The sequence below is a fragment of the Aotus nancymaae genome, unplaced genomic scaffold, assembly GCF_030222135.1.
Source record: "Aotus nancymaae isolate 86718 unplaced genomic scaffold, 86718_ANA_hifiasm-v0.15.2.pri h1tg000076l, whole genome shotgun sequence".
Taxonomy (NCBI): domain Eukaryota; kingdom Metazoa; phylum Chordata; class Mammalia; order Primates; family Aotidae; genus Aotus; species Aotus nancymaae.
Genome location: NW_026988491.1, coordinates 11,029,881 through 11,048,658, shown reverse-complemented (window position 1 = coordinate 11,048,658; position 18,778 = coordinate 11,029,881). Strand labels below are relative to the sequence as shown.

The 18,778-nt window shown below is 47.2% G+C and overlaps 1 protein-coding gene across 1 annotated transcript; it reads left to right on the top strand.

The window, feature by feature from the left end:
• Window positions 1-43: 43 nt before the first annotated feature.
• EIF3D (eukaryotic translation initiation factor 3 subunit D) lies at window positions 44-16,198 on the top strand. The gene is made up of 15 exons (XM_012476354.2): window positions 44-159; window positions 2,938-3,070; window positions 3,366-3,411; window positions 4,257-4,393; window positions 5,005-5,090; window positions 5,721-5,793; window positions 6,913-7,025; window positions 7,802-7,934; window positions 8,411-8,558; window positions 10,491-10,621; window positions 11,128-11,213; window positions 11,309-11,438; window positions 14,872-15,014; window positions 15,367-15,650; window positions 16,056-16,198. The coding sequence occupies exons 2-15, from the start codon at window positions 2,948-2,950 to the stop codon at window positions 16,067-16,069; spliced, it is 1,647 nt and encodes a 548-aa protein (XP_012331777.1). The 5' UTR covers window positions 44-159; window positions 2,938-2,947; the 3' UTR covers window positions 16,070-16,198.
• Window positions 16,199-18,778: the final 2,580 nt, after the last annotated feature.

Below are 18,778 nucleotides of genomic sequence, written 5' to 3'. Positions count from 1 at the left end.
GAAGCGGGTGTGCGGTTTACGACAGCGCCGGTTGTGTTTACGGCAGCGCCTACTGCGCGCGCATGTTTTCTCTTTTCCTGGTTTCTCGGAGAGCTGCTGCAAACGTGGTACTCGGTCCGCACCATCTGTTGCCATCTCGGCCGGCGGAGGCCGTTGCAGGTGAGCAGCGTTATTCATAGGTTCCTGCGGACCTCTGAAGCCGGCTCCGACTAGGCCCAGCCTTCGGGGGCCTCCCGGAAGAGACTTCTCTTAGTCTCTTCCTGCCGTTGTGGTCCCTCCACTGGGCGGGGCAGGAATCCACCTTTGGGGGTCCCAGGTTCCGCACACTGCTGGACGCGGGACAGTAGTGGATGAGGTTCCTGGCCCTAGGCTCTGCTCAGTGCCCATGGGCTGGGTTTTGATTGTCACTTAACCCATCTGGGTTACAAGGTATTTCTGAAGTGGCCATAGACTCCGAGTTTTTCAGTGGGGTCCTGGGGTGCCAGGCTGAGCGGTGTTTGGCCCCTGTTCTGAGGAATTCACAGTGCATAGGTTACCTTCCCTTTTTTGTGAAACGGGAGGCTAGGATAGAAGAGTAGATTTGATCTCTGATCTTAAACCTACCCCATCCCTGGTTCAGCGATTGACGGCGTACAAGCTGTAGTGGCCTGCCAGCCACCGAGCCCCTTCTGACTGCCCTCTTGGTGCCTCCCTACCCTGCCCCTGTGACCAATACAGCTGTTACTTCGTTTTAACTGAGTGGCTCTGTTTCTGCTACTGGTTCCGTTCTGCTCTCCTTAAAAAAACAAAAGGCTATTAAAGACAGAGTATTGGGCTGCCCAGCTGTAATATAATGAAAAGAAAACTGGACTGACAGCAGGCAACCCCGGAAATCAAATCTGTTTTGAAATGATTAGGTCAGCTGCGTGAGTAGGCTGAGCTTCAAATTTTTGTCTCTAAAGTGGGAGTGGGGGGTGTTAATGGTGTTAAAGTATCTGGCATAGTGCCTGACATGTAGGGGTTCAGTAATATTTAATATGAATTGTTTCAAGACTACCACCCTTTTCTTCTGTCCTCTTCCTATAGTTCCTATTAGGAAGATGAAGCTTCTGGGTTCATTCTGTGTTGCTGTCACCCAAATGTCTTCTCTGAAGGAAGAAGTCTCAATCTCCCCAGCATGGGGCTTTGAGGAGAGTTTACTAAGTTCATTATCCTGTTCTCTCTGATTGCTCTCCAACCACCAAGAAATATTTGTTTTTTTCGAAATGGAATCCCGCTCTGTTGCCCAGGCTGGAGTACAATGCCATGATCTTCGCTCACTGCAGCCTCTTCCTGCCGGGTTCAAGCGATTCTCCTGCCTCAGCCTCCTGAGTCGCTGGGATTACAAGTCCATGCCACCATGCCTGGCTAATTTTTGTATTTTTAGTAGAGACCATGTTGGCCAGGCTGGTCTCAAACTCCTGACCTCGTGATTCACCCACCTTGGCCTCTCAAAGTGCTGGGATTACAGGCATGACCCACCACATCTGGCCTCCAAGACATATTTGTGTAGTGAATTTTCCTCTAGGAATTCACCTTCTAAGCATTTTCAGGTTACAACAGATGACAAATGTATAGGTTTTTGATAGGAAGTGTTAGGCAACCATCTGCTATAGAGCCCCGGTTTTTTAATTCCCATGAGAGGGCTATAGCATTATGCAGATTGTGGACTCGAATCAGACTGCTTTGGTTCACATTTTGCATCAACTAGCATTTCAACTTTGGGCAATTTCTTTATTTCTCTATGCTTTGGTTTTCTTATCTGGAAAGTGCCTATAACATTGGCTCCTACCTCCCAGGACTGTTGGCAAGATTGAAAGAATGAATGCATGGTAGACACTAAGAACAGTGCCTGGCAGTTTTCATGAACATTTGAGATGGGCAATTTGGGCCTGAGGTCTATGGGGACCTCCTTGGCCATCTGGCAGTTCTTTTGCCTGGCTTTATGTCCACTTGCTCTGCACACAGGGTTTTTGTTGATGGCAGAAAATTAACACAGTAAGAAAGGAAAATTGAATTTCAGGATATACTTAAAGATCCTTTTTTCTCAGCACTCTATATGCATAAATGTATTTTTGCAAGTCTGAATACTTGTGTGGCATTTTACAAAGTGGTTAAAACAAGGATCTTATTTATTTTGGAGATGAAAATGTCTAAGGCGACTGGCACAGTGGCTCATGCCTGTAATCCCAGCACTTCGGGAGGCCAAGGCAGGCGGATCATTTGAGGTCAGGAGTTCGAGACCAGCCTGGAAAAACAAGATGGTGAAACCCCATCTCTACTAAAAACAAAAAATAGTCGGGCGTGGTGACTCATGCCTATAATCCCAGCTACTCTGAAGGCTGAGGCAGGAGAATCACTTGAACCCAGGAGGTGGAGGTTGCACTGAGCCAAGATCACACCACTGCACTCCAGCCTAGGCAACAGAGCAAGACTCCACCACAAAAAGAAAAGAAAAAGACTACTAAGGCTTAGAGAAGTTGAGTTTGTATGAGTTGGTGAAGGTGTATCTGATAACCAAAACAAGGTTATTATATTTAAAAAAAAGTTAGTACATTGTATCAAATCTGTGACACAGTTGAATTTCTTTAAATGCTTTTATTACATAACACACAAAAAGAAAAACTACCAATCAGTAAGACACCCTGTCAAGCACAGGGTGCAGCCTTATTTTAAAGATGTTACAGTAAAAAGAGAGTGTTGTGGAATTAATGAAATACGGTAAATCAGTTTTGTTTACATTCTTCTCAGTTTTAAGTATCATTTACAAGAAAACAGTAGTAGTGGCTCAACAGGGTTCCATTTTGCGTGTTGCTTTTTGAATTCTATCATTTATGTCTTTGCTTACTTCATATGGAGGACTTTTTGTACTCTGAGGCCTTCGTTCATGCAGCTACTCACATTATTTATGTTTTTAAGGTTTTGGAAGATGGCAAAGTTCATGACACCCGTGATCCAGGACAACCCCTCAGGCTGGGGTCCCTGTGCGGTTCCCGAGCAGTTTCGGGATATGCCCTACCAGCCGTTCAGCAAAGGAGATCGGCTAGGAAAGGTACTTGCCTGTCAGCAGGAGTCTGAATCTTTGCAGCTCTGGCTGCTACTCTCGAGTCCCTGTTTAGATAGTATTGTCTTGAAAGCTTAACTCCTGTATTTCTTACAGGGTTGCCAGCTGAGAAAGGCTATCATCTCTGGGTGTAGTCATAGGAGAGCTGAGCTCTTACAAAGGTGTTGTGAGCGAATTCTGAGACTCTTCCACGCTATCTTCTCGCTTTCAGGGGTTTCTGGGTCTGCAGAAACTTGCCTGGTTGACCTGTGTGTTCTCTGTCTTTCCTTATTGTTCTTCATAGGTTGCTGACTGGACAGGAGCCACGTACCAAGATAAGAGGTACACAAGTAAGTGTTGCTGCAACCCACTGCCCCAGTCAGGCCTTGGGAAAGCTCTTCTCTTTTCTAATGACCTTCATCTGAAAGCTTTTTAGAATGGGAAGGAACTGCTAACAATAATTTGTAGCTTTGTTGAACAGATTTCAAAATCTGTTGAAAACATATTTCCGATGCAAGACACCCGTAAAAAAAAAAAAAAGAAAGAAAAAAAGAAAAAAAAGTAAACGTATTAGCCAGGTGTGGTGGCAGGCACCTGTAATCCCAGCTACTCAGGAGGCTGAGGCAGGAGAATCACTCGAACCCAGGAGGCGGAGGTTGCAGTGAGCCGAGATCGTGCCACTGCACTCCAGCCTGGTGACAGAGCCGGACGCTGTCCTGGTACCATAAAAAAGCTTTTTCTCTGTGCCATTTCAGATAGTTGGAAGTGGCTGCCTGGAGTACTAAGTTAGGATATCTGAGGCTGAAACTGGCAAGAAAGTATATCGTCATCTATTAGACAGACCTGCCTTGGGCCCCTGATGATGGAGATGGTGGTTAATAAATAGCTCAGATTCTCACACAATAAAGCAGAGTGAAATGGGTTAGCTTGAGTCCTTCAGCTTCTTGGCTTAGAAAGTTCTTTAGGCTAGAGTTTTTTCAAAATTGAATGTGCATATGAATCACCTGGGGATCTTGTTAGACTGCTGGTTCTGATTGAGTAGGTATGGGGTAGGACTGTGAGTCTATGTGTCTAACAAGCTTCTGGCCAATGCTGCAGGTCTCAAGACCACATTTGAATAGCAAGGCTTTAGACTCCTGCAGATCTGGTCAAGCCTATAGGTATAGTTACTACATGCCATCACCTTTGCCTGCAGATAAATACTCCTCTCAGTTTGGTGGCGGAAGTCAATATGCTTATTTCCACGAGGAGGATGAGAGTAGCTTCCAGCTGGTAGATACAGCACGCACACAGAAGACAGCCTACCAGCGGAATCGGATGAGATTTGCCCAGGTAGGCCAAGAGCCAGCACCCTCACCATCTTGGGGCTATTGCCATTGGCCAGCACCTGCTAAAAAATGCTACCTTGTGACTCCTAATGAGAGAGGAAAGCATATGATAGGTCTAGTAAATCTCAGGTCACTGTTCCATAACAAGTGGTAGCAAGGTAAACTTGCACTAGGTTCAGGGATGCATTTAAATAGTTTATATTGCTGTTGAGGAGCTAGGACATCAGACCCATATGCTAAAAACATACTTGTGCTGGATAAGAAGGTGCACCTGTGCCTGTCGCCACACTTAATTGCTGTTAGCAGACTTTATTAAGTAGATGGTCCAGTCCAGGTGGCGTATTACTACTTAAAGAGGCAAACACAGCAACTCTTTAATAAGACCCAGTAAATGTACTTCAATGAAAAATATGTGTGGGAGTATACATCTAAGCGAAGTCCAAGTACTTCCCCACTAACACCCCCAAGCTGTTGATGCCACAGAGTGAAAGCACAGAGTAAGATGTGAAACTTGGGATTTGGCATCCTAAAGTTACTCTAAAGACCTCCACTCGTTCTGCCTATTGTGAGCCAAACTCCAAGATTTTAACACGGATGTTTCTTCCCGATGCCCAGAGGAACCTCCGCAGAGACAAAGATCGTCGGAACATGTTGCAGTTCAACCTGCAGATCCTGCCTAAGAGTGCCAAACAGAAAGAGAGGTGAGATTCTCATCCTGCTGGAACAAGATGCCCTTTCCAGGCTGGCCACACTTGGAAATCACAGGACCAAAGCAGGGGATGGTTGTCTTCCCCACCATTGTGGGAGAAAAAAGAAAAAGGGGGAAAATAGTTTCTACTACCGGTTACACCACCTTTTAGCTTGTCGTCCTCAGGTGGGTTCACAGCAGATAGCATGCGCAGGAAACTAACTCCTTATGCTGGTCGTGTGCACTGAGGGGAAACATGGGCAGGCAAGAAGAGACTCTGGAGCTTGCCTCGGCTCAGTTCTGCTATGGGACAACTCCAGGAAGCCCCATTTATACTGGTCCTGTGAGCCTCCTGGTGTTGTGTGGTACAGAGGCCACTACAGTCCAGATTGGAGCTGTCACTGAACAGTCCCTGTAGATGAAGCAAAACATACCTGGTCAGCATTTGGAGGCAGTATGCCTTTTCTAGCATCTCCATTGTGCATCTTCTGGGTCTCTTCCTATCTCTAAGCCCATTTTTTGTAGTTGAAAGGAGTTAGTGGAGATGGAAAGATTTCACTGAAGAGGATGGCAGCCTGTGCCTTTTGAAGAAGCCACTGATTTAAAGATCTGCGCTGAGATCATGATACTTTTATCATTCCAGAGAACGCATTCGATTGCAGAAAAAGTTCCAGAAGCAATTTGGGGTTAGGCAGAAATGGGATCAGAAATCACAGGTGATGTATTTATACCAGAATTCTTCCTGAAAATTTGTTTGTTCACTTGTCTTTATAATAGCTTAATTGGGATATATACTTCACATACCTACAATTTAGTGGTTTTTAATGTAATTTGCAGAGTTGTATAACTGGTCAATTTCAGACCATTTTCATCACCCTCAAAATCTCTGTACCCTTTATAGTCACCCTGTCTTGGTCTGTGTTCTGTTGCTAGAACAGAATACCTGAGAGTGAGTACATTATAAAGTGGTTTCTTTAGCTCACAGTTCTGGAAACTCCGCAGTCCTGAATCAGGAGCTGCATCTGGTGAGGACGTCATGCTGCTTCATAGCATGGCAGAAAAGAAACAGGGAGGAGGGTGCGACAGAGAAAAGGGGGCTAAACTCTTGTGGCAATTAGCCCATTTCTGAGAGAAGGGCATGAGGCATTTATTCCTTTTAACGACCTAATCTCTTAAAGGCCCTACCTCCCAACACTGCCACAGTAGCAACCAGATTGCCACGTGAATTCCAGGAGGCACACCCAAATGCTAACACCCCCAACCCCCCAGCCCTAGGCAGCTACGAATCTGTTTTCTGTCTCTGGATTTTTTGTTCTAGACATTTTACATAAATGGAATCCTACAATATATGGTCTTTTGTGACTGGCGGCTTTTATTTGGCCTGTTTTCAAGGGACATCCATGTGGTAGCATGTGTTGATACAGTTGTCCTTCAATATACCAAGATCCATACATGCTCAAGTCCCACAGTCGGCCTGTGGTACCCACATATATGAAAAGTCAGCCCTCCATATACTTGGGGTTTGCTTCCCAAGAATACTGTATTTTCTTTTTCTTTTTTGAGACAGGGTCTCGCTCTGTCACCCAGGCTGGAATGCAGTGGCATGATCTTAGCCAACTGCAACCTCTGCCTCCTGGGTTCAAGTGATCCTCATGTTCCCCAGGCTGGTCTCAGACTCCCGAGCTCAAGCAGTCCGCCCACCTCAGCCTCCCAAAGTGCTAGGCTCACAAGCTTGAGACACTGTACTGGACCAGCTCTTCATATTTTTAGCCTGTCTTTTATTTATGTTGTTTATGGACCATAACTTTTCTTCCTCTAATGGTTTTCAACTGCAGAAACCCCGAGACTCTTCAGTTGAAGTTCGTAGTGACTGGGAGGTGAAAGAGGAAATGGATTTTCCTCAGTTGATGAAGATGCGCTACTTGGAAGTCTCAGAGCCACAGGACATGTAAGCAGCATCTTTCACTACTTTCTACCCTGCTCTTCTGTGTGTGGACCGGCAGGTGACCGGTATTTTCTTAAGCCCTAGTATTTCCAAAAAGGCTTTGAAGCCACTTACTCAAAACACATTGCATAAGGTTAACAGAGGTGTTTGTAAAAAATGGACAAGCAAAAAGAGGTTCACTGATATTAAACTGCAAACTGATTTTAACTTCCTGACATTCTGAGCAAAGAAGAAATGAAGTTATACAACTCTTGGCAGAAGGAGAAAGAAAGCAGAAGGGAATTTGCTGATTACTGAACTGTATATTCCTGTTCCCTGGCATCCTGAGCAAAAGAGCAATGAGATTAAGTTATAAAACTCTTGGCAGGAAGAGAAACGCGGCAGTTCTTCAGGAGAATCCTTGCTTCTCCTGACATTTCAAATAGCTCTTTACCCCAATGGGCAAATAGATGGAACTAAGGTAGTGAGGAACCAGAGCACCAGACCAGAAGTCAGCCCACCCAGGTGCCTCTACAACTCGTCATCTCCTGTCTTAGCCTCGGTCTCCCTACCTTTAAAATGGGGCGTTGAGCTGGATGAGCTATGCTTGCTCTATTCTGTGCCAGGAGCTAAGTGGACGGGAACTGAGCAAGCACTGAGGATTCACCTCTCCTGTTCTGGAAAACAGAAATTGTTTTCTGCCTCTTTTAGACTTTTGGATAAGACTGGATCTATGGCTTAAAAGAAAAAAGCAGGGTTGTCTCCTTTCCTGTGCATGTCTTTGCCTGCTCTTCCCGCAGTGAGTGTTGCGGGGCCCTAGAATACTACGACAAAGCCTTTGACCGCATTACCACGCGGAGTGAGAAGCCACTGCGGAGCATCAAGCGCATCTTCCATACTGTCACCACCACAGACGACCCTGTCATCCGAAAGGTGTGTGCCTCCCTCCACCCCCTCCCACTTGTTAGGAATGTTGTCTGTCAGCTTCTACAGCTGCAGAAAGAACAGAGGACATGGCAATAATGTATGCATTATATGTAAAAGCACTTGCCCTAGACCAGAAATGTTGATGGGAAGCACAGCTGGACTTGAAGCGCAGTTCTGCCGTGCTTCCTAGCTTAGTCCCTGGAGCCTTAGTTCTCTCATCTGCAGCAGTGGGTAGATGTACATAGCACGTACCATTGGAGCAAAGGTGAAAGCATCTGAAGCACTCGGCTGGAGTCTAGCAAGTGCTTAGGGGGCTGCAGTGCCACCTGAACCTTGCTGGCTGGCTGGCTGCAGCCTTCTTGGTTGATGAGGTGGGGCCTCCTTATTCTTAAGGATTTATGTGGTCAGCAGAGGCATTCTTTCCCATCCATGTGAGTGGGCAGTGATACCTAGGAATATCCTCCCATCTTCTCTCTTTGCAGCTGGCAAAAACTCAGGGGAATGTGTTTGCCACTGATGCCATTCTGGCCACACTGATGAGCTGTACCCGCTCAGTGTATTCCTGGGATATTGTCGTCCAGAGAGTTGGGTCCAAACTCTTCTTTGACAAGAGAGACAACTCTGACTTTGGTAAGAAGCATGTCTGGAGAACGACTCAGAGGCATTGAGTATTTTTGTTGGTGCAGAACAAATCTCTAGTGCTAGAGAGTGGATAGAAAATGGTCTGTCTTCCCAAGGCCATTGACAGCAGCAGTGTCTGAATCTCCCAGGCTTTTCAGAGATTAGGAGAAGAGACTGTCACTGCAGTACCTGCTTGAGGCCTCAGCTTTTTGGAGTCCTCACAGCACCCTAATAGCAGTCTTCCAAATGTTGCTCTTTTTTTGTTCTTTTTGGAGACTGAGTCTCACTTTGTCCTGGCTGGAATGCAGTGGCGAAATCTCGGCTCACCACAGCCTCCGCCTCCCAGGTTCAAGTGATTCTCCTGCCTCAGCCTCCTGAGTAGCTGGGACTATAGGCATGTGCCACTACACATGGGTACTTTGGGGTTTTTTTGTTTTTTGAGATTGAGTCTCGCTTTGTCCTGGCTGAAGTGCAATGGCACGATCTTGTCTTGCTGCAACTTCTGCCTCCCAGGTTCAAGGAATTCCCTGCCTCAGCCTCCTCAGTAGCTGGGATTACAGGCGCCCACCACCATGCCTGGCTAATTTTTGTATTTTTAGTAGAGATAGGCTTTCACCATCTTGGCCAGACTAGTCTTGAACTCTTGACCTTACAATCCACTTGCCTCGGCCTCCCAAAGTGCTGGGATTATAGTTGTGAGCTACCGCTCTCAGCCTTTTTTTTTTTTTTTTGAGACAGAGCCTCGTTCTATCACCCAGGCTGGAGTACAGTGGTGCAATCTCTGCTCACTCCAGCCTCCACCTCCCAGGTTCAAGCGATTGTCCTGCCTCAACCTCCCGAGTGGCTGGAACTAACACATGCGCCACCATGCCTGGTTAATTTTTGTATTTTTAGGAGAGATGGGGTTTCACCATGTTGGCCAGGATGGTCTCTATCTCCTGACCTCGTGATCTGCCCGCTTTGGCCTCCCAAAGTGCTGGGATTACAGGCGTGAGCCACTGCGCCTGGCCTATTTTCTGTATTTTAAGTAGAGATGGTTTTACCTTGTTTGCCAGGCCGGTCTCGAACTCCTGGTCTCAAGTGATCCACCAGCCTTGGCCTCCCAAAGTACTGCAATTAGAGGTGTGAGTCACCGTGCCTGGCCCAAATGTTACTCACTTAAATAGCACTTTTCTGACTTTTGCCATCCTGCATACCTTCTTCAGTGTTTGCTTAATGTACATACACATAGATATTTTATGCCATAAATATATGTATTTATACACCATAAGTGAAAACCATGTCACTCAAAAATTAACAAAACAGGCCAGGCACAGTGGCTCACGCCTGTAATCCTGGCACTTGGGGAGGCCAAGGTGGAGAATCAGTTGAAGTCAGGAGTTCAAGACCAGCCTGGCCAACATGGTAAAACCCCATCTCCACTAAAAATACAAAAATTAGCCAGGCGTGGTAGTGGGCACCTGTAATCCCAGCTACTTGGGAGGTTGAGACAGGAGAATCGCCTGATGAACCCAGGAGGCAGAGGTTGCAGTGAGCCAAGATCGCACCACTGCACTCCAGCCTGGGTGAGAGAGCAAGACTCCATCTCAAAAAAAAAAAAAAAAAAAAAAAAAAAAACCTGTTTATATTCTGAGCCCGAAGCCTGAGGTCTTTATTCAAAAGCTTACAAAATCATTCTCTTGAGGGGTCCAAAATGATTGAAAGGGGACAGCTTCCTTACTGTGTGGTTGAATTTCATGTTGAAGAGTGTCTTGAGTTCTCCTAGAGCCCCTGCCCCACTCCCCTGCTATGTGTTCCACACCAAGGAGACCCACGTTAGGAGCGGGCGGTCGTTTGCAGGAAGGCCCTATGTTGTTTGCCTCTCCACATCTCCCCACCGTGCTGCGCACATTGTCAGTGACTCTTTGTTGCATGGTGAGTGACCATGCCATGCTTTTGCAGACCTCCTGACAGTGAGTGAGACTGCCAATGAGCCCCCTCAAGATGAAGGTAATTCCTTCAATTCACCCCGCAACCTGGCCATGGAGGCAACCTACATCAACCACAATTTCTCCCAGCAGTGCTTGAGAATGGTGAGGAAATGAGTGTCTGGGCATTGATTGATTCTTACTTAATCAGCTGCTATTTGTGGAGCATCTGCTGTGTGCTGGGCTCCTGGGTTGTGGGATTGAGCAGGACAGATGCAGTCCCTACCTTTAGCAGGGGAGTTACATGCCTGGGCTTGGAGGTCAGGCTCTCTGACTTTGCACAAAGTTCCTGCCCTTACAGAATTTCATTATAGTGGAGGAGGAAACACAGTGAACAATAAATACTAAATTTGTTTACATCAAATGGTGACGTGTGCCATGGCGAAAAATGAAGGCGAGAAGGGCATGGTTACTAACTAATTGTCCTAATTCATCAGGTGCTAGCGGTTGGGAGGGGTCAAGTAGGCATAAGACATGCAGCGAGCTCAGAGCCCCAGGAACCTGGCCAGGGCTGCAGCCAAGCAGAGGTGCTGGGTCTGACTGATTGGCCTTGGCCTTGGCCTTGCCAACAGAGTTAGCTCTGTCTTGTGACACCTTTGTTGTTTTTGCAGGGGAAGGAAAGATACAACTTCCCCAACCCAAACCCATTCGTGGAGGATGACATGGATAAGAATGAAATCGCCTCTGTTGCATACCGGTAGGTCACCTCTCTGGTGGGTATTGTGACCAGATTGGAGCACGGGCCCTACTGTATAGGATCCCCAGTGACCACGTGAGTCTCCTCCGCTGCAGTTACCGCAGGTGGAAGCTTGGAGACGATATTGACCTCATTGTCCGTTGCGAGCACGATGGCGTCATGACTGGAGCCAACGGGGAAGTGTCCTTCATCAACATCAAGACGCTCAATGAGTGGGATTCCAGGGTGAGCCGCCACCTCCGTCACCCTCCTGGTGACGCCACGTCTCTATTCCCTGCAGTGCCTGTTAGCACAGGCTAGTTTGTGTAAACTGTTTCTTTTCCCTTTCATCACTTACAGAGCTGCCTAGATGTTTTTTGTCTTGTGAGTTTTTCCCTCTGCTTAGTTCCTTGCTGAGAAAGAGCATGACTGTGTGTGTAGAACTGTGTTAAGTGTTATGAACTTTTCTGCTTATGTTTTTACAGAGGAACTGGTTAACTCCCTTCTTCCAGTACTTTCTTCATCTCTGTTCCATTGTGGCCTCCTGTTGGCTTCTGCTCTGAGCATCTGGGTTTTTTTCTCACCCTATTATCTGGGTTGGCAGTTTTCCTGTAAGTCTGGCCGCTCTTCTTTCTGACCTCTTCATTCATTTACTGAGCCACTGCCTTCAATCTTTTGATACCTTTTTTCCAATTCCTCCACTTCTTGAACTCACGGATTCTAAGATCTGGCTCAGAATTGACTCTTCAGGGGCACCTTGAAAGAAACATGCTTCCTTCGATTTTCCTCCTCTTTCCATTCCCCCCTCCCCATGCTCTTGCTCCATGGTAGGAGGGCCGTTATCCTGTCTCAAGTCACCCAGCCTTACATGCCACATTGGAATTGAAGTAGGTGGCAGTGCTCTTCGGTGCTCTAAAGGGCACTCTGTGGGAAGGGCAGCTCCAAGGCCCGGCCTGTGTTGGATGAGTCTTTCTGAGATGTAGTGCAGAGGGCCATTCCGTTCAGCCTGCCTTACAGCCAAGGGAGTAGCATGGACTGCTGCTGAGTCTCATCCCCAGGGGTTTCTTACCCCCCGTCACCTGTTGACAGAGTACACTGGAAGGTTTGCTGAGACCTGGCTCTGGGGCCTGTGGCCTTTTCTTGGACTTTTCCCGGTGAGCTCCCCACAGCATTCGGGGTCGTTGTTCCTGTGTCGCTTTGCCCTCTGTGTTAACCGTGCTACTCTTGTCTCAGCCATTTCTCTGTTCTCTTCGCATATTGTCTTTGCTGGCACCCCTCCTTTTTGATCCCAGTGGAGTCAGCTATACAGCTCTCTTTGCCATAAGTACCGGTTTGTTACACAACTTTGTATTGATTTTCTTTTGATCCATAACAAATTAACAGAAACTTAGTGATCTAACTGCCGATTTGTTAGCTCACAGTTTTGTAGGCTAGAATTCCAGGGCTGTGTGCTTGGTTCTTGTGTTAGTCCATTCTCACACTGCTATAAAGAAATGCCTGAGAGTGGATAATTTATAAAGAGGTTTAATTGGCTCACAGTTCTGCAGGCTCTACCGGAAGCATGGCTGTGGAGGCCTCAGGAAACTTGGCATGGTGGCAGAAAGCAAAGGAGAAGCAGGCACATCTTCCATGGCCAGGGCAGGAGAAAGAAAAAGGCGGAAATTGCTGTACACTTTTAAACAACCAGACCTCTCGAGAACTCTACCACGAGAATTAGCACCAAAGGGGGAAATCCGCCCCCGTGATCCAGTCCCCTCCTGCCATGCTCCTCCTCCAACATTGGGGATTACAGTTTGACAAGAGATTTGGGTGGGGACACAAATCCAAACAAGGCAGAAATCACAGTATCAGGAAAACTGAGTTCTCATCTAAAGGTTCTGGAAGAAAAGCCACTTCCAAGCCCATTCTAGTGCTTCAGGTCTCTGACTTTCTCTGTCTCTGACCTCTACACCTAGATTTGAGAGACTCATACAGGCCAGGCATGATAGCTCACGCCTATAATCACAACACGTTGGGAGGCCAAGGTGAGTGGATCACCTGAGGTCGGGAGTTCAAGACCAGCCTGACCAACATGGAGAAACCCCATCTCTACCAAAAATACAAAATTAGCCAGACGTTGGTGGCACATGCCTGTAATCTCATACAGTTAGGTGAGGCCCAGCCAGGTAGTGTATATTAAGGTGAACTGATTTGGGGCCTTACATTTGCACAATCCATTTTGACATAAAAGGTAGCATAATCATGAGGGTGATATTTGATCCTAGCCATAGGTTCTGCCCACAGTCAAGGGGAGGAGATTCTGCAAGGGCAAGGGTCACTGGCGGTCATTTTAGAATTCTGCCCACCCCAAGCTTCAACTGTGAACTCTTTGAAAATAATTTCTCAGATCTCCTCTAATTTATTAGACTTCCCATTGTTTTTCTGCTAAAACACCTTCCCCTTCCGTTTGTCCTCAGTCTCGTCATTGCCTCTGGGTCAGCTGTCCATCAACGTTGTCTTTCTCCTACCTAAGCTCTGAGCCTCCAACATCTCCAGCTCCTTTTTTACATTCTTCTGTTTCAATGTTGGCAAAATAGAAGGCTTTGCTGTCTTCTGACTCAGTCCTGGATTTCACTGACATCACCCTAGTTCAGGGCCCCATTCATTATGCCTGTTTGGCATTTGTCTCCTAACTGACCTCTCTACCGCCACCCAACTTCTGTATTTGATTTATCTCTGCCAATCATTTGTCCAGTACACAGCTTCATCAGCACTGCAGACTGGTAGAAGGACTCTTTAAAGTGCTTCAGCAAGCTGCACGCAGTGGTGTGCACTTATAGTCCCAGCTACTCGGGAGGCTGAGGTGGGAGGATAGCGCTTAGGTGACGTCGTGAAACCCCATCTCAAAAAACTGCCGCAGCAAACTCACAGGGGTGCTGCAGGATATTTTAAATTTTTTAGGGAAACATAGAGACATCTTGTCAGAATACTACTATGTGGTTTGAATCTAACTAAATAAAAGGAATTCTTGAGTATCTCTTTTGCCCTGTGGTTGCCATGAACCAAGAAAGTTTGGGAACCTCTGTCATGTGAGCTTTGACCAGTCATTTCACTCTGGGTCCAACTTCCCATGTCTAAATGATATGGGTAGAAAAGAGGATCTCTCTGGGGTCCCTTTCTACTGTGTGTGTGTTTGTGTAAAATGTCAGGCTCAGCTTTGCACCCTCGGCAGGCTTCCACCCCCATCTAAGGCCAACTCCGCTTGTCTTTCCTGTCCCAACATGCCTCTCAGATCAGGACCTCCTGTCTGCACCTGCACTTTTGCCATATTCTCCACTTGGCTCACTGTTACACATCCTCTGTGAAGCCCTTCCTCACTGTGCAGCACAGAGTAAAACACCTACTTCTGCTGTTCATATGGCACTTCTAAAGTGCATGCATATGTGCGTGTGTCCATCATTCCCTGTCTAGGTGAGCTTTTAGAAGACGGGAATTGTAAGTCGTTGAGTGCCTGCTATGTGACAGGCTGTGCAAGGGAAGGGACTATGTCTTTGTCTCTTAAATGATAACAGCCTGGTTTAGTGTACCTACCTGCTTTCTAAGCAAGCAGACTGGGGAGTTCCTTCTCTGCCAGAGGAGGTCCCAGCGCCTTGGGTATTCGGAGCTCGCTTCTGCTTCTCTAACTGGGGCTCTCCTGCAGCACTGTAACGGCGTTGACTGGCGTCAGAAGCTGGACTCTCAGCGAGGGGCCGTCATTGCCACAGAGCTGAAGAACAACAGCTACAAGCTGGCCCGGTGGACCTGCTGTGCTTTGCTGGCTGGATCTGAGTACCTTAAGCTTGGGTGAGATTCCTGTGCAGGAGCTGGGAGCTGATCTTGTGAAAGGAAGGCTCTGGGTAGAGAGGTGACCCTCCCCTCCCCATGTACTGGAAAACTGATTGGCAGAGATAGACACGGGTGGGGTAGAGATGGAGGGGTCAGTTAGGAGGCAAATGCCAAACAACAGGCATGCTGAGTGGAGTCCTGAACTAGGCACTGGTGTCAGTGAAATCCAGAACTGAGCCAGAGACTGAGTTTTCCATTTCCCTTGAAAATAGCAGTGGACCAGGTATCACCATTTAATTGACATTTGAGCCCAAGTGTTGCTGTCTCTGTGCCGCCTTGCTGTGACCACTGATATCCCTTCCCCCGTTAGTTACGTGTCTCGGTACCACGTGAAAGACTCCTCACGCCACGTCATCCTGGGTACCCAGCAATTCAAGCCTAATGAGTTTGCCAGCCAGATCAACCTGAGCGTGGAGAATGCCTGGGGCATCCTGCGCTGCGTCATCGACATCTGCATGAAGCTGGAGGAGGGCAAATACCTCATCCTCAAGGATCCCAACAAACAGGTCATCCGCGTCTACAGCCTCCCCGATGGCACCTTCAGCTCTGATGAAGACGAGGAGGAAGAGGAAGAGGAGGAAGAGGAAGAAGAAGGTGTGCAGCAACCCACTTTCTGAGGTCTAGAGTGGTCTGTGAGCTAGCGAGGGAGCAAGCTCTGTGGCCATAGTAATCTTTAACTTTGATAAAAACAGAATTCCGAGGCTTATGTATGAAGAAGCATTCACTTTGGCTCCAAGAGCTTCTTCCGGAGCCTTCAGATCACATTAAGTGGTTGGGGAGGATAGTGGTGTTTTAGAGAAGTGGCCAGATTGCGGCAGAGGTGGAGAAAGATGATGCAAGTCCCTGATGGAAGCCCATGGTCTAGAGGGAAAAGGTCCGCTCAGGGTTAGTTACACAGCCTCAAAGTTGTCTCTCCTGCTCCACCAGCTGGTGACTGAAGGAAAGTGAGCGTCATATCACACAACCTGGCTTATTTCTCTTACATTTTTTGTCTTTCAGAGGAAGAAACTTAAACCAGTGATGTGGAGCTGGAGTTTGTCCTTCCACCCAGACTTCGAGGGCCTTTGATGTGTAGTGGGATGTTGTGTAACTTGCTCTCTGACGTTTAGCAGATGAAATAAAATATACATGTTTAGTCTGTCCTTCATCGTATGCCTGCAGTAACAATTTCCAGTCCTTTCTTCAAAGATTCCTGGCAGAGTGTGGATGAGATCCAGCAATTTCCATCTGGAATTCAGAATCTGGGTGTCATTGTTTGTTATAAGAAGCCCATTTCCACAAGCAGGAGTGCCTGCTGGCCGTGTGTGAGAGCCGGCTGTTGCTTTTGGAGAGTTCGCTGTGAGGAACTGGAGTGCAGAGCACTAGTACAACGCGAAGCAGAGCATGGATGAGGTGGGCTGCTGCGCGTCAGGGAGGCTGCCGCAGGGAGCTTGATGGATGTCCAATCATGGGTAATGATTGTAACTTGTAAGTTGACTTCGTTTGCTTGAGGTGGAGTGTCGCTCTCTTGCCCAGGCTGGAGTACAGTGGCACGATCTCAGGTCACTACAACCTCCACCTCTCGGGTTCAAGCAATTCTCCTGCCTCAGCCTCCTGAGTAGCTGGGACTACAAGCACACACCCATGCTCGGCTAATTTTTGTATTTTTAGTAGAAATGGAGTTTCACCATATTGGTCAGGCTGGTCTCGAACTCCTGACCTCAAGCAATCCACCCACCTTGGCCTCCCAAAGTGCTGGGATTACAGGCGTGAGCCACCGCGCCTGGCCGGGGTATGTAAACTTGTATATAAGTGGACACTGTTCTGTTCTGGACACTTTATGGGGTAATTACACTGTCAGGTATTATGCTGAGCCTTTTTCTGTAGTAGCTAAGCCTCACGCAGAACTGTGATGCTGGCAGGAGTAATACTATTATATTACAGAGGTGGGGAAACAGCTGGGCATGGTGGCTCAAGCCTCTAATCCCAACCCTTTGGGAAGCTGAGGCAGAAGGATCAATTTAGCTCAGGAGTTTGAGACCAGCCTGGGTAACATAAGGAGAACAGGGCCTGTCTCTACAAAAAAATAAAATATTAGCTAGTCATAGTGCTTCCACCTGTGGTCTCAGGTACTCAGGAGCCTGAGGTGGGATTGTTTGAGCCCAGGAGTAAGGCTGCAGTGAGCTATGATCACACCACTACACTCCAGCCTGAGTGACAGAAGGAGACCCTTTATCCAAAAAATAAATAAATAAATAAGGCCAGGTGCAGTGGCTCATGCCTGTAATCCCAACACTTTGGGAGGCTGAGGCAGGCAGATCACCTGAGGTCAAGAGTTTAAGACCAGCCTGAGCAACATAGCAAAACTCCGTCTCTACTAAAAATACAAAAATTAGCCAGGCAGCCAGGCGCTGAGGCTCACGCCTGTAATCTCAACACTTTAGGAGGCAGAAGGGGGCTGATCACAAGGTCAGGCGTTCGAGACCAACCTGGCCAATATGGTGAAACTCCGTCTCTACTAAAAATACAAAATAGTTAACCAGGGGTGGTGGCAGGCGCCTGTAATCCTGGCTACTTAAGAGGCTGAGGCAAGAGAATTGCTTGAACCTGGGAGGCGGAGGTTGCAGTAAACTAAGATTGCGCTACTGTACTCCAGCCTGGGCAACAGAACAAGTGAGACTCCAGCTCAAAAAAAAAAAAAAAAACCGCTTGTAATTCCACCTACTCGAGAGGCTGAGGCCATAGAATCACTTGAACCCAGGAGGTGGAGGTTGCGGTGAACCGAGATCACACCACTGCTCTCCAGACTGGGTGAACAGAGGCTGTCTCAAAAAAAAGCTCAGCATTTCTTTTGTTTTTTGTTTTGTTTTGTTTTGAGACAGAGTTTCACTCTGTGACCCAAGCTGGAGTGCAATGGTACAATCTAGGCTCACTGCATCTTCCCCGTCCTGGGTTCCAGCAATTCTCCTGCCCCAGCCTCCCGAGTATCTGAGATTACAGATGCCCACCACCACACCCAGCTAATTTTTGTATATTTAGTAGAGATGGGGTTTCACCGTGGTGACCAGGCTGGTCTTGAACTCCTGACCTCAGGTGATCCACCCGCCTCAGTCTCCCAAAGTGCTGGGATTACAGGCGTGAGCCACTGAGCCCAGCCCAAAGTCAGCATTTCTAAAGTTACAGGTGTTTGTGTGTGTGTGTTTCTGTTTAAAAAAAACTAGCTTGAACTGAAACTAATTTTAATGAAAAGAATCGACCCTCAGAAAGGAAGCAAAAGGTTTCTTGAACTGTTTTAGAAGCAGTGGAGAGAAAGAAAGAAGCGTGCTTGGGGAGTTTTCAATGTGAATACCATGTTTAAAAACAGACTAAAGTGGTGTTACTAGTGCCAGAGGTTGGCCCAGTGTTCACCAAATTGCCTCTTGCAAACCCATGGCCCACTCCAACAGGATTAACAGAAAAGCAAGTGGAAGTGACTCAGGCTTATTCCCTAAAAATACTTTCCACTGCTTTTATCTGTCCTGCATGGGGTTACCAAGTTGACTGCTGCAGTAATCCTGCATTCAGAAACTCCCAGTTGCATCCTGTTGCCTATAATCTAGGTTCAGCCTAGTCTTAGGGCCCTGCCATACTTTACGAATTCTGTTTAATTTCCCACTATTGCATTCACTAAGTAAGAGCAGCAACTAGTTTAGGAACTTTTTGCCAGCACCCATTCTCATAATCTTCACAACCACCAAAAAACA